Source organism: Babylonia areolata, chromosome 12 (assembly GCF_041734735.1).
Source record: "Babylonia areolata isolate BAREFJ2019XMU chromosome 12, ASM4173473v1, whole genome shotgun sequence".
In the NCBI taxonomy this organism is placed as follows: Eukaryota; Metazoa; Mollusca; class Gastropoda; order Neogastropoda; family Buccinidae; genus Babylonia; species Babylonia areolata.
Genome location: NC_134887.1, coordinates 4,083,501 through 4,098,057, shown reverse-complemented (window position 1 = coordinate 4,098,057; position 14,557 = coordinate 4,083,501). Strand labels below are relative to the sequence as shown.

The 14,557-nt window shown below is 43.6% G+C and overlaps 1 protein-coding gene across 1 annotated transcript in view; it reads right to left on the bottom strand.

Annotated features, from left to right (window-relative positions):
• The window catches only part of LOC143288332 (uncharacterized), a 56,422-nt gene extending 45,762 nt beyond the window's left edge, over window positions 1-10,660 (bottom strand). Inside the window, exons 1-2 of the mRNA XM_076596706.1 lie at window positions 10,586-10,660; window positions 7,801-8,049 (exon numbers count right to left, since the gene is read on the bottom strand). Coding sequence (XP_076452821.1) covers window positions 7,801-8,002 — 202 coding nt within the window. The 5' untranslated portion in view covers window positions 8,003-8,049; window positions 10,586-10,660. The remainder of the gene's footprint in view (window positions 1-7,800; window positions 8,050-10,585) is intronic.
• Between the last annotated feature and the right edge of the window lie 3,897 nt (window positions 10,661-14,557).

Here is a 14,557-nt window from a genome sequence, read left to right as displayed (position 1 = left end):
TCAGTTCCATCACACGCTAATGAGCAGTGAGACAACTATTCATGACTGTTACTTGTTTTGTTTACAGTACCACCCTTCAAAGGGGCCCGCCACAGGGTTTCTTGAAAAATTAAAAAAACCTGCACCACTCCTTTCTCTCTCTCTCTCTCTCTCAGTCTCTGTGTCTTTTTGCCTGTCTGCCAAATTTAGAGACAGAGATGGTGGGTGTGGTGGGTGGGTGTCACTCTAGTTACCATAAACACAGAGATGGTGGGGTGGAGGGTGTGTGGGTGTCACTGGAGTTACCATAAACACAGAGATGGTGGGGTGGAGGGTGTGGAGGGTGGGTGTCACTGAGTTACCATAAACACAGAGATGGAGGGTGTGGAGGGTGTGTGTCATGGAGTTACCATAAACACAGAGATGGTGGGGTGGAGGGTGTGGAGGGTGGGTGTCACGGAGTTACCATAAACACAGAGATGGTGGGGTGGAGGGTGTGTGTCACTGAGTTACCATAAACACAGAGATGGAGGGTGTGGAGGGTGGGTGTCACTGAGTTACCATAAACACAGGGATGGTGGGGTGGAGGGTGTGGTGGGTGGGTGTCACTGAGTTACCATAAACACAGAGATGGTGGGGTGGTGGGTGTGTGTCACTGAGTTACCATAAACACAGAGATGGTGGGGTGGAGGGTGTGGAGGGTGGGTGTCACGGAGTTACCATAAACACAGAGATGGTGGGGTGGAGGGTGTGGAGGGTGGGTGTCACTGAGTTACCATAAACACAGAGATGGTGGGGTGGAGGGTGTGGAGGGTGGGTGTCACTGAGTTACCATAAACACAGAGATGGTGGGGTGGAGGGTGTGGAGGGTGGGTGTCACTGAGTTACCATAAACACAGAGATGGTGGGGTGGAGGGTGTGGCGGGTGTGTGTCACTGAGTTACCATAAACACAGAGATGGTGGGGTGGAGGGTGTGTGTCACTGAGTTACCATAAACACAGAGATGGTGGGGTGGAGGGTGTGGAGGGTGGGTGTCACGGAGTTACCATAAACACAGAGATGGTGGGGTGGAGGGTGTGTGTCACTGAGTTACCATAAACACAGAGATGGTGGGGTGGTGGGTGTGGAGGGTGGGTGTCACGGAGTTACCATAAACACAGAGATGGTGGGGTGGAGGGTGTGTGTCACTGAGTTACCATAAACACAGAGATGGTGGGGTGGTGGGTGTGTGTCATGGAGTTACCATAAACACAGAGATGGTGGGGTGGAGGGTGTGTGTCATGGAGTTACCATAAACACAGAGATGGTGGGGTGGAGGGTGTGTGTCATGGAGTTACCATAAACACAGAGATGGTGGGGTGGAGGGTGTGTGTCATGGAGTTACCATAAACACAGAGATGGTGGGGTGGAGGGTGTGTGTCACTGAGTTACCATAAACACAGAGATGGTGGGGTGGAGGGTGTGTGTCACTGAGTTACCATAAACACAGAGATGGTGGGGTGGAGGGTGTGGAGGGTGTGTGTCACGGAGTTACCATAAACACAGAGATGGTGGGGTGGAGGGTGTGGTGGGTGTGTGTCACTGAGTTACCATAAACACAGAGATGGTGGGGTGGAGGGTGTGTGTCACTGAGTTACCATAAACACAGAGATGGTGGGGTGGAGGGTGTGTGTCACTGAGTTACCATAAACACAGAGATGGTGGGGTGGAGGGTGTGTGTCACTGAGTTACCATAAACACAGAGATGGTGGGGTGGAGGGTGTGTGTCACTGAGTTACCATAAACACAGAGATGGTGGGGTGGAGGGTGTGTGTCACTGAGTTACCATAAACACAGAGATGGTGGGTGTGGTGGGTGGGTGTCACTCTAGTTACCATAAACACAGAGATGGTGGGGTGGAGGGTGTGGTGGGTGTGTGTCACTGAGTTACCATAAACACAGAGATGGAGGGTGTGGAGGGTGTGTGTCACTGAGTTACCATAAACACAGAGATGGTGGGGTGGAGGGTGTGGAGGGTGGGTGTCACGGAGTTACCATAAACACAGAGATGGTGGGGTGGAGGGTGTGGTGGGTGGGTGTCATGGAGTTACCATAAACACAGAGATGGTGGGTGTGGTGGGTGTGGCGGGTGGGTGTCACGGAGTTACCATAAACACAGAGATGGTGGGGTGGAGGGTGTGGTGGGTGGGTGTCACGGAGTTACCATAAACACAGAGATGGTGGGGTGGAGGGGGTGGTGGGTGGGTGTCACGGAGTTACCATAAACACAGAGATGGTGGGGTGGAGGGTGTGGCGGGTGGGTGTCACGGAGTTACCATAAACACAAAACCATTTATATATCAGAGAAGTATTTTGATTTAGTTTTCAACAACTGTCAGTGAAATTGATCATTGCCACCCCTCACCCCCTTGTCCAGTGGTCTTTCAACTCACTGCGGACGAAAGACTCCAATCGGGGCCCTACTGTTTACAACCGTTTCAGACGAAGGGCTCTGATTGGGGCCTTAGATAGTTTTGAATGTTTTGGAGTGGCACCTAATTTCCATAAAGACATTATGAGCTAAGAATATCTTAACTGACCTTTCTACTCTCCACTGCGACCAATAAATGCAACCTGTGTTGCTGTGCTTGCAAGCAGGAGTTATTTTTTGGAGGTGACTGGTTCACGTGAACAGTGTGTGTCAACAATGGCGTCTGACCCAGTTCTGTCTCAGCCACAAGGCAGACAACAGAATCAGATGAAGGGGCCCAAGGTGGCTACAAAACGTTCTGAATTCAATCTGTTGGAAACTTTGTGCTTTCCAGGATTCGTTCAGAAGTCATCAGTGCATGCAAATTCCGAACAAAAATACGGATACTTTCTTCATGTCACTGTATGACAGCATAATCAGAGAGGAAGTTCTGTATTTTTTTCCCAAACTAACTTATCTTACAGATCAACTTTGAAGTTTTCAGTTCATAATTCTAACTGCTCTTTTTTGTTGTTGTTGTTGTTTGTTTGTTTTTTTGGGATTTTATTTCTTACACATATGAATGGGTTGTCTGTGGGGAGAGTATAGGGAGCTAACCAGCAGTATTAAGTGAGTTAAAGCTGAATGAACACATACACACACACACAAAATGTGTCAGTGTCTCTTTCTGTGTGTGTGTGTGTGTGTGTGTGTGTGTGTGTGTGTGTGTGTGTGTCCCTGTCTCTCTTTCTGTATGTCTCTCCAGACTGCAGTACAATACAGTGTGCTGACAGTGCAGGCCTGCATCCCCACAGCTACAGCTGTGACACAGCACAGTGCGCAGGGCATCACCAAGGTGGGAAGGAAGGTGGGATGGGGGGGATGGAGGTAGGGGGAGCCCCGAAGAACGACAGCTGCTGCATATAAAGCCACACAAAAGGGAAATCTACATCATGCTGCACCACGCTGTCCCTCTTTCCCCCAGCTGTGAGTTTGATGACAACCCCATCAATCAGAGACTGAGGGAACGGAGGTGTGAATATGCATGTGCGTGCATGCGTGCGTGTGTGTGTGTGTATGTGTTGGAGGGTAGAGGTGGGATGGGGTGGGTCGTTGGGAGCGGGGGGAGATGTAAAGGTGTATGTGAAAGGCATTCCACACAGCAGGGGCAGTGGGGAATGGAGGTGGAAAGGTGTATGTATTGCACTGTATTGTGTTGTGTTGAACTGCATTGTGTTATAATTCAATGTAATGTATTGTACTGCTTTGCATTGAATTGCATTGCATCATATTAGTCTTTTGTCACAACAGACTTCTCTGTGTGAAATTCGAGCTGCTCCCCCAAAGGAGAGCTTGTCGCAAAAGTGAGACCGCCACCCTTTTTTTCCCTGCAAGGAAGTGTATTTCTTTTCTGAATTAAAGTGGGGTTCTGCCAGGGACAACCCTTTTGTTGTCACATGTTCTTTCACATTCTTATAAGTGCATATTACACATGGTTTACTGTCTTATCCAAATGAGGGAGGGAAGGGGTGTTGGGGGAAGGAGGGGAGTGAGGGGGAAGGAGATGGAAAGGTGTGTGAGGGTGGGGTCCCCCACTGAGAAAGGCACAGACTGAAACCAGTGCAGAAACAAGGACAGAGAAACAGAGGCTCAGACACACAGGGTGGACATTAACACTCGTGCTCCAACAGAGAGAGAAAAAATGTGTGAGTGTGTGTGTGTGTGTGTGTGTGTGTGTGCGCGCGCGTGTGCACGCATATGTTTGTTTGTGTGTGTGTGTGTGTGTGTGTGTGTGTGTGTATGCGTGCGTGTGAGCATGCGTGCGCCTGCGCGCGTATGTTTGTGTGTGTGTGTTTCTCTGTGTGTGCCTATGTGTGTGTACACCATGTGTGTGCGATGCTCTGTGTGTGTGTATGTGTGTGCGCGCGCGCGCCTGCGCGTGTATGTTTGTGTGTGTGTGTTTCTGTGTATGTGCGTATGTGTGTGTACACCATGTGTGTGTGATGCTCTGTGTGTGTGTGTGTGTGCGTGCGCGTGCCTGCGTGTGTATGTTTGTATGTGTGTGTTTCTGTGTATGTGCGTATGTGTGTGTACATCATGTGTGTGTGATGCTCTGTGTATGTGTGTGCCAATTTTTTTTCTTTTAGTTTTATCAAAGTTCAAACAATTAGTCTATAAAGAAGCATTGGTATATATGTTTATTTTGTGTGTGTGTGTGTGTGTGCATGTGTGTTGGATTTTGTTGTTGTTGTTGTTTTTAACCCTAATCCAGTAATTTTCACTCAATTGTCAATTCAGCCCAGCAATTTTCTTCCCCAGAAATTCATATATTTCACTCACTGTGCAACTGTGCACGACTTAACAACCCTGACAGAGAAAAGGACAGAGATCCAGAGAGATGGTGGGCACAGAGAGTATGTGCATGGCAGCGTGCATGTGCGCCTGTATGTATGTATGTATGTATATATATATATACAGAGAGAGAGAGAGAGAGAGAGAGAGAGAGAGAGAGATCTATATATGAAGAACTGCAGAACATCACTGACTACAAAATGACCCACCAGACAGTCGACATCACTGACAGAACTCTTCCAGACAAACCGAACACATTCTACTCCAGGTTTGACAAACCACTGTCTACTTCCGCATGGTTGCACCCAAAATCACCCCCACTACCCCTTTCATAGTCCAAGAGAATGAAGTCAGACGCTACTTCAGTCTGAAAATGAGAAAAGCCGCTGGCCCTGACATCATCTCACCAGGCCTTTTGAGGAAGTGTGCAGACCAACTATCTTGTGTCTTCACTGACATATTTAACATGTCCCTTCAGTCATGTGTGGTACCACACTGCTTTCAGAAATCTACAATCATTCCTGTTCCAAAAAAAAGCACAGATTTGTTGTCTTAATGATTATCGTCCCGTAGCCTTAACATCAGTCGTCATGAAAACATTTGAACGCTTGATTCTGCAATTCCTAAAAACTTGCATTCTTCCATCTTTTGATCCCTTTCAGTTTGCCTATAGAGCCAACAGTTCAGTTGAAGATGCCATTAACATATGTCTCTACCACATTCTCAGATATCTCGAAAATCCTAACAGTTATGCTAGGATCCTTTTCATTGACTACAGCTCTGCGTTCAACACAATAGTACCATCAAAACTATATTTTAAACTGAAAGACCTCTTGCTGCCTGAATCAATTTGTGCATGGATCCTAGATTTTCTAAGATGCAGACCACAAGTTGTTAAAGTTGGTGACCTCACCTCCTCCACATGTATTCTCAACATAGGCGCCCCACAGGGATGTTTTCTATCCCCACTGTTGTACTCACTATTCACACATAACTGTGCAACTCATAATGAATGTAACACCATGGTCAAGTTTGCCTACGATACTACTCTAGAAAGGCTGATTACGAACAGTGATGAGTCAAAATATAGGGAAGAAGTACATGAACTTGTCAGCTGGTGTGATCAAAACAACTTAGAACTCAACGTATCAAAAACAAAAGAATTAATTCTAGATTTCAGGAAGACCAGATCTGACCCCTTACCACTTACCATTGAAGACAAGCAAGTAGAGATCATCAGCGAATTTAAATTTCTCGGACTGATCATTTCCAACGATTTGAAATGGGAGAAAAATATGGCAAAAAATTGTTAAGAAAGCACAACAGCGCCTGTACTTTCTTTGGCACCTCAAAAAGTTTGGAATTAGAAAATAAATCATGGTTGATTTCTACCGAGCAGTCATTGAAAGCGTGTTAATCTTCACTATTACTGTTTGGTACGGAAACATTTCCAAGGCAGAAGTGGCAGCCCTGAACAGAATCATAAAAACTGCCACCAAGATCACCGGGTCTGATCTACCTTCTCTAGAAGACATATATTATAAGCGGCTACTCAAAAAAGCAAAATCGATCAGCCAGGATGAATCACATCCAGCTTTAGGGATTTTCGAGATGCTCCCCTCTGGTCAATGGTACAGAGGTACAAGGATGAAAACCAATCGCTTCGCCAATAGCTTTTTCCCGAAATCAGTCAATGCCTGGTCTCTCGAACAAATCCAGTCTGATAACTAGCATTGTGCAATCAACAACCATCTATCTGAAGATCTAGTCATCAGCCCCATCCACATGTAAAATGCAGCTTCTGTTCAAACGTGTGTGTGTGTGTGTGTGTGTGTGTGTGTGTGTGTGTGAGAGTGTGTGTGTGTGTGTGAGTGTGTGTGTGTGTGAGTGTGTGTGTGTGCGCACGCGCATATGTGTGTGTGTTTTCTTCAGTTTAACGTCTATTCACTACAAGTGTCATTAGACAGAAAGGAGAAAAGAAGTGGATAAAGGAAAGGGAATGCATGTGAATATTAGTGTAAGAAAGTGTTCATCTTATGTAGTAGAGGAAAAGTACATTATAAGATATTAAAGGTTAAAGAGATTGTGGTGTGTAATGAATGAGGTGTCATAGGAAGGAGAATATATGTATACATATCAACAAGTATTAACTCTCTCCATACGAACAGCGAAAGAGACGACGTTAACAGCGTTTCACGCCAATTACCATCATCAAAATATTGCAAGCGGAAGGCTCTTATACTGAAGACGTGAATGTTGACAAAGAATACCACAATTCTGACGACGGAAGCTAAAGGTTGGGTCATTCAGACACCCACTGGACATCTGAAGGGTCTGTGTAGAGGAGAAGAGAGGACTGGCCGTACTGAGTGAGTTAACTTACAAAAATGTAAATATTGCTGACAGCAAAAATATTAATTTACTTAATGTTGACAACAAAAATACATTCACCTAATATACTGACAACAAATGTATTTACCAAGTGCTGAAAACAAAAATAGTTATCAACCTAATGCTGACAACAAAAACATTTACCAAATGACTAATGCTGACCACAGAAATATCTACCAAATGACTAATGCTGTCAACAACAAAAATTAATATTTACCAAATGACTAATGCTGACAACAAAATATTTACCAAATGACAAACAAAATATTTACCAAATGACTAATGCTGACAACAAAATATTTACCAAATGACTAATGCTGGCAAAAATATTTAACAAATGACTAATGCTGACAACTAAAATATTTAACAAATCACTAATACTGACGACAAAAATATCTTACCTAATGCTGAGAACAAAAACATCTATTTACCTGATAACAACAAAAATATCTATTTAGCTAATGCTGACAACACAAGTATTTACCTAATGCTGTCAACAAAACTATTCATTCACCTAATGAAGACATCAAAACTATTCTGTTACCTAATGCGGACAACAAAAATACTTACTTTGTGCTGACGACAAAAGTATTCATTTTCCTAATACTGACAATAAAAATTGATTTACCTAGTGCTGCAAAGGTGAAGTCCTGAAGTTCGCTTCCTTTTGTAACTTTTTCTGCTCCTGCTTTGCTGTCAAAGTTGGCATCGTAGTGAACCAGCGCGCTGAAGGAGTCTAGGTGAGGTTGTGGTTGGCCTTCCCCTTGTCCCAGTGTGTTGTCACTTTCCTCGAAAGTCACCTGATGCAGCTTCAGCTCAAAGGGCTCCATCAGAGTGGCCTCCCCTCTCCATCATCCTTGCAGGGTCAACAGGGGCACTGGATGATCACACACTTCACATGAGAACTTGAGTCAGCTTGAAGAAGTTTAACAATAGTTTAACATTCAGCACTACACATTAATTAAAGGGAACCCACATAATAGAATGAAGCTTCAAAGACAAAGCCTGCTACTGAATGAGGAATCATGTTAATTACATCACACACACACACACGCACACAGTGACGTTCATGCATGTCCAACTTTAGACTGGAAGGAAAAACCAGGTACAACATTACCACTAGCAGCCATAAGTGAAAGAATAGCCACCAAAATGGACAAGTCTAAACTACATCAGGTGGTTCGCATTAAACCAGACTAAAGATTCATCACATCATAGATAGAAAAGTGATTACTACTTTTTTTTTTTTACATCAATTTTATAAAATAAAATAAAAATAAAAAAAATTAAAAAAAAAGAAGAAGAAGAAGAAATTGTGGATAACTAATTTTAACAATAATGCCGAATGCATTTATAATGATGTTCATTTTGTTATTCTTATGAATGTCAAGTATTCCAGAAATTTTCAATCTTTACCACTTTCACAGAAACTCCAAATCTTAAGTAATGAACGAGTACTGCTGATGAAACTTTTTTCTTTATGAACAAATTCTGACTAGACACCAGCTGCTGTGGTGAAGTGGTTAGAGGCACAAACTGACAGCTGAGAGGCCACAGGTTCAATTCCCAGCAGAGGTGGGTTTTTTCAGCAGGTCGCTGTCTCCTAACCAAAACTGAACATGCTGTGGGCTTCCTTGGGAAGACAGGGAATACACAGTCGAGGATCATACACTTCATGCATGTATCTCTGGGTATTACTCAAATTTCCTAACCAACAAGCGCGTTGGGTTACACTGCTGGTCAGGCATCTGCTTGGCAGATGTGGTGTAGCGTATATGGATTTGTCCGAACGCAGTGACGCCTCCTTGAGCTACTGAAACTGAAACTGAAACCTAACCAACACCACAAGTGTCTGTGTATCTCAGGCCTGGTGAATGCTGGGATATCATTATAAAAGGAAGCACAGAGTACAGTCTTGTCCAGTCGTCCAAACCTAAAATGGGCTTTCATTGCAGTATCATCATCCTCCTCTTCCACCTTCATGATCAATGTATGAAACAACTCTCCCTGGACAGTGGTGGGATGTGATTGTGCTCTTCACTTTGTGGGAGACGCTCACAGTCTGGCTCAGCAATTACTGTGATCAGTAAGGTGCTTAGTAGGTGGTGTCCTAAGTGTGTCAAATCAGAGCAGCCACTACTGTACACCATGAACTGACTTGACAACAGCACAAGGTCTGTTTAGCTACTTAGTGACCTGACCTCAGTGATTCCTTGTGGTCTGCCGATGCTGAAAACTGACAAACCCGAGTGTGGCTGTGAATGGGAGACTTGGAATGAGCAGTGTGGGAGGAATGCTACTGCAGATGACCAGGCAGCCAAAATCCCCCCCCACCCCCCCTTTTTTTTTTTTTTAATCAGCCGATACTGCATAATGGCATGATTCTTTTCTTTTTTTCTTTTCTTTTTTTTATGATTCTTTTCATTACACAATGAACATCGACTTGCCAATGTCTCTGTCATGGTTGATGCATGCTGGGTATTATCGTGTCTCCATAACCCATGGAACACTGATATGGATCACAGGGTCTTCAATGTGCGTATTTGATCTGCGTGCGTGTACTGTACACACGTAGGGGGTTTAGGCACTAGCAGGTCTGCATATATGTTGATCTGGGAGATCATAAAAATCTTCACTCTTTATCCACCAGGCGCTGTTACTGAGATTTGAACCCAGGACCCTCAGATTGAAAGTTCAATGCTTTAACCACTTGGCTGTTGTCCCCATCAATGTTGAAATCTTTGGAATTTTAAACCTTGAACTAAAGGGCTTCAGGCATCATATTTTCTGAGGAAAAAACATATAAAGACATGCACTGAAAAAAGCACACACAAAAAATGTAAGTTTGTGTATTATAATTAAAGGAAAAGGGCGTTTTCCCCTCCCCATATAATTTTGGTGTGTGTGTGTGTGTTGCAGTTTCTCAAGGAGGTGTGGCTGCATTCGGACAAATCCATATATGCTGCACCACATCTGCCAGGCAGATGCCCGACAGCAGCATTACCCAACGTGGTTTTTTCAGTTTAACAATTCAGTGACCCCAAAATCAAGAAACCAGTGTAGCTGCTGATGATATAGTGATGAATGCCTTTTGTTGTGATTTTCTATTGGTTCTTGGATGTTATGTGCGCACACTGGGAAAGTTGGCAAGTGTTCACTTAGCTCAAACCCACCCCACCACGTTAATTTCCGTCTGCTACTGACTAACTGAGCATAACTCGGTGAAAGCACTTGTCACACTGACAGTATGAGACCAGTTGTCGGCGAAAATACCGCACTGGCCGTGGCACTGGGGATCGAGCAAGAAGATAGTTCTCTTTCAAAACACACACTTGTCATTTTTCGTTCATCCCCAGACAAAAAAGTATCACTGTCACTCCCCATCCAGATAAATAACTGCCACATTCACTTACAAGAGGTTCTTGCACCGTTAACTGCAGAATCTCATAATGTTTCGTCTGCTGAGCCACGGAGAATCAAATGAAAGCGTGATAAGTCGCGAGAAATAACGTGACGAACGTGGCAAGCGTGTGTTTATATGTAGAGGCGGTGCGTAAGTAATGACTTTCGTGCACAGCAACAGTTAAAATGCAAGTTTGCTTTGTCGATTTGACTGGAAGACGGCTTGACAACCGCTCATGATTATTTCATCCGAAATATTCCACCCTAAATGTGTGGCTCTGTTTTCTGTAAACATATGAACGAAATGACTTATTACTAGGGGATTAGTTTTCTTGATGTGACTTACTGAGTGTTGTTTCAGTCCCTTATTTGAATGTGATCGAGTTATATAGTAGGCCTCCTTCGGTCATAGCTGACCATGAATAGAATATATCCGACCTAATGTCTAATTGTGCTGTCTGCTTGGACCAAGCAGCGTCGCCTGTGACTGTAGAGACCTGTTGTGTCGAAAGTTCTTAACTCTCTCCATACGAACGGCGAAAGAGACGATGTTAACAGCGTTTCACCCCACTGAATTACTACCATCAAAACATTACAAGCGGAAGGCTCTTACACTGAAGGGGTGAACGTTGACAAAGAATACCACAATTCTGACGACGGAAGCTAAAGGTTGGGTCATTGAGACACCCACTGGACATCCGAGGGGTCTGTGTAGAGGAGAAGAGAGGACTGGCCGTACTGAGTGAGTTAACTTGTTGTCATTAGATTTATCTGCCTTGACGCTCAAGGAATATAGAGGGCGTGAGAATAACAACAACGGTCAGGGCCACAACAGCTGACAGTTTAGTTTCTGTTTGTTTCTTTCTTTTCAGTTATTAAATATTCTTCGTTACACACGAGATGTGTTAAGCTTATTATTTGTCCGAGCGACAACACAACAAAATGGCGACGAAGATGAGATTCATCTGTACCTGGTCAGCTGAGTATTTTATTTGAAGATTTTCTTGAAATATTGTCGATCGGATTGAAAGACGGTTTACTTTGTCAACAGTCATGTTTTTGTTTCCGAGTTTTCCGAAGTTTTCAGTCTTCGAAGATGAACAATCTGTTGGTACAAGATGGACAAAGTGGATGTCTGTATTTGAAAGTATGCTTTGTGGTCTTGATATCAGTCACCGAAAACAAGCGCAAGAAAGCTCTTTTATTACACTACATCGGCGACGAAGCATACGATATTTTTGACAGCTTCACTGAAGAACAGAAAGGTGCAGCTGACAGTTATGATGTTGCAAAAAATTCACTTCAAGAATATTTCACACCAAAGAAAAATATCGCTTATGAAACTCTTCGTTTTCGTCAGGCAGTGCAGAATGATGGTGAATCAAGTGACACATTTTACTCAAGGCTTCGTTCTCTAGCTTCTTTGTGTGAATTTGACAATGTGGACAGAGAAATCCTCACACAGATTCTACATGGATGCAAATCCTCAGGACTCAGAAGAGCAGCACTTCGTGACAACGTGTCCCTCACTAGGATTTTAGCTGAAGCACGTGCCATTGAACTTTCAGAAATCAGAGCAGCAGAAATTGAACAGAACATGTCATCAGCAACAAATACTCTCAGTGCACTTCAGCTACACAAATCGAGCAAACACGGCAAACAAAACTACAAGTCATATAACTCGTCTCAGTCAGATAGTTATTTTCATGATAGCCGTCAATCATCTGCATCATCACGCAGCCATGGACATTTTCAAGAGGTGGTTTTTCAAATAATCACAGTACACCAAAAACATCTCATGGCTCCAAACCCAGTGGCACAATCTGTGGTAACACACGCAGTGGAAATATATGCCGCTATTGTGGTGGTAGTTTCCCTCACAAAGGACACTGCCCCGCCAAAGGAAAAGAATGCCGCAAGTGCCATAAAATTGGACAGTTTGCAATTGTGTGTGAGTCATCACAGAAAGTAAGTCAGATTGACTTTACTTTGAAAGACAACCAGATAGTTCCAGTGATGAATCTGTTCTCACTGTTGACAAAAACAAAAATACACACAAAACTCCCATGGTTGATACATACATTTGCGACACCCCAACAAAATTCATCATTGATACTGGCGCTACTGTAAATGTCATTAGCTCAGACTCATATACAAAGATAGGTTCTGCTGCAAAGCTTCAAGGTCCATGCCCTACAATATATGCATATGGATCAAAAGTGCCTCTTCCTGTCAAAGGGTTTTTGTCTGCAGACATTACATACAAAGGCAGAAGTACACATGCAAAGTTTTATGTTGTTGAGACACCTGATTCACAACATGGCAGTAACCTCCTGAGTGGTGAAACAGCCCAAGCACTAAACATCATCCAGTTTGCTTTTTCTTCAAACACTCCTGAAAACATTATGGATAACTTTCCAACTCTTTTTGATGGCAAAACAGGAAAAATCAAAGATGTGAAAATCAAACTTCACATTGATCCTGAAGTTCAGCCTGTTAGCCAGACACACAGACGTATCCCTTTTCATGTTAGAAAAGAAGTTGAACGTGAACTGGAACGCCTCGAGAAGGCTGACATTATTGAGAAAGTTGAAGGTCCTACTCCATGGGTTAGTCCAACTGTGATTGTCCCAAAGAAGTCTGGTGGTGTCAGATTGTGCCTCGACATGAGAGAAGCAAACAAAGCCATAAAAAGAGTAAAACACCTGATACCAACAATCGACGATCTGATTGCAGACCTGAATGGTTCCACTGTTTTCAGCAAACTAGACCTATCAAGTGCATACCACCAGCTTCAACTTGCCCCTGAGAGTCAGTACATCACAACATTTTCTATACACACTGAAGATACAAGCGGTTGCTTTTTTGGAGTCAATGCTGCTGCAGAAATTGTTCAAAATGCCATCTCAGAACTGTTGATTGATATTCTTGGTGCCAAAAATCCCAGCGATGACATCACTATTCATGGAAAAAAAACAAACACAAGAAGAACATGATGCTAGTTTGCGAGCAACGCTGCAGAAGCTACGAGATAGTGGTGCGAAGCTCAACAAAGAAAAATGCATCATCTCTGTTGATAATCTAACATTTTTTGGTCAAGTCTTTAGTGGAAAAGGTGTGTCAGCTGACCCAGAGAAAATTCAAACTATCATCAACAGCAAACCTCCAACATCTGTCAGTGAAGTCAGGTCATTTCTTGGTATGACCCAATATGTTTCCCGATACATTCCAAAATATGCAACACTTACTGAACCTTTGAGAAACCTCACCAAGAAGGATTCTATGTGGAAATGGGAGACATCAGAACAGCAAGCATTCAGCCGACTGAAGCAAGTTCTCACAAGTGCTCATGTGATGTCCTTCTTTGACCAGAAGAAGCAAACAGTAGTTCTGGTCGATGCAAGTCCGGTCGGTCTTGGCGTCATACTGACACAGGAAGGAAAAGTAATCTGTTACGCCAGTCGTGCACTGACAGAGACAGAAAAACGTTACTCACAGACAGACAAAGAAATGCTGGCAGTAGTCTATGGAGTTGAACACTTCCACTTATACCTGTATGGAGCAGATTTCACAGTCATCACAGACCACAAACTTCTCCTTGGCATCATTTCAAGCAGAAAAGCTACTACAGCTAGAACTGAAAGATGGCGTTTACGTCTGATGCCATACAATTTGACACTTCAGTACAGACCAGGAAGAAATGAGCTCAATCCTGCTGACTTCATCAGTCGTCACCCTCAAACCATCCCCAGAAGAGAAAATGCCGGTGAAGTTTATATGAACTACGTCACAAAGAATGCATTTCCTAAGTCACTAACAATTGATGAAGTTCGTGATGCCACGCAAAAAGACAAAATCCTTCAGACAGTGATCACTGCAGTTCAGACTGGAAATTGGAGAGAAACTGAAACTTCACAGTATTCAAGATTCCGAGATGGACTGTCTGTGTATGATGGTCTCATTCTTCGGGGACATCGCCTTGT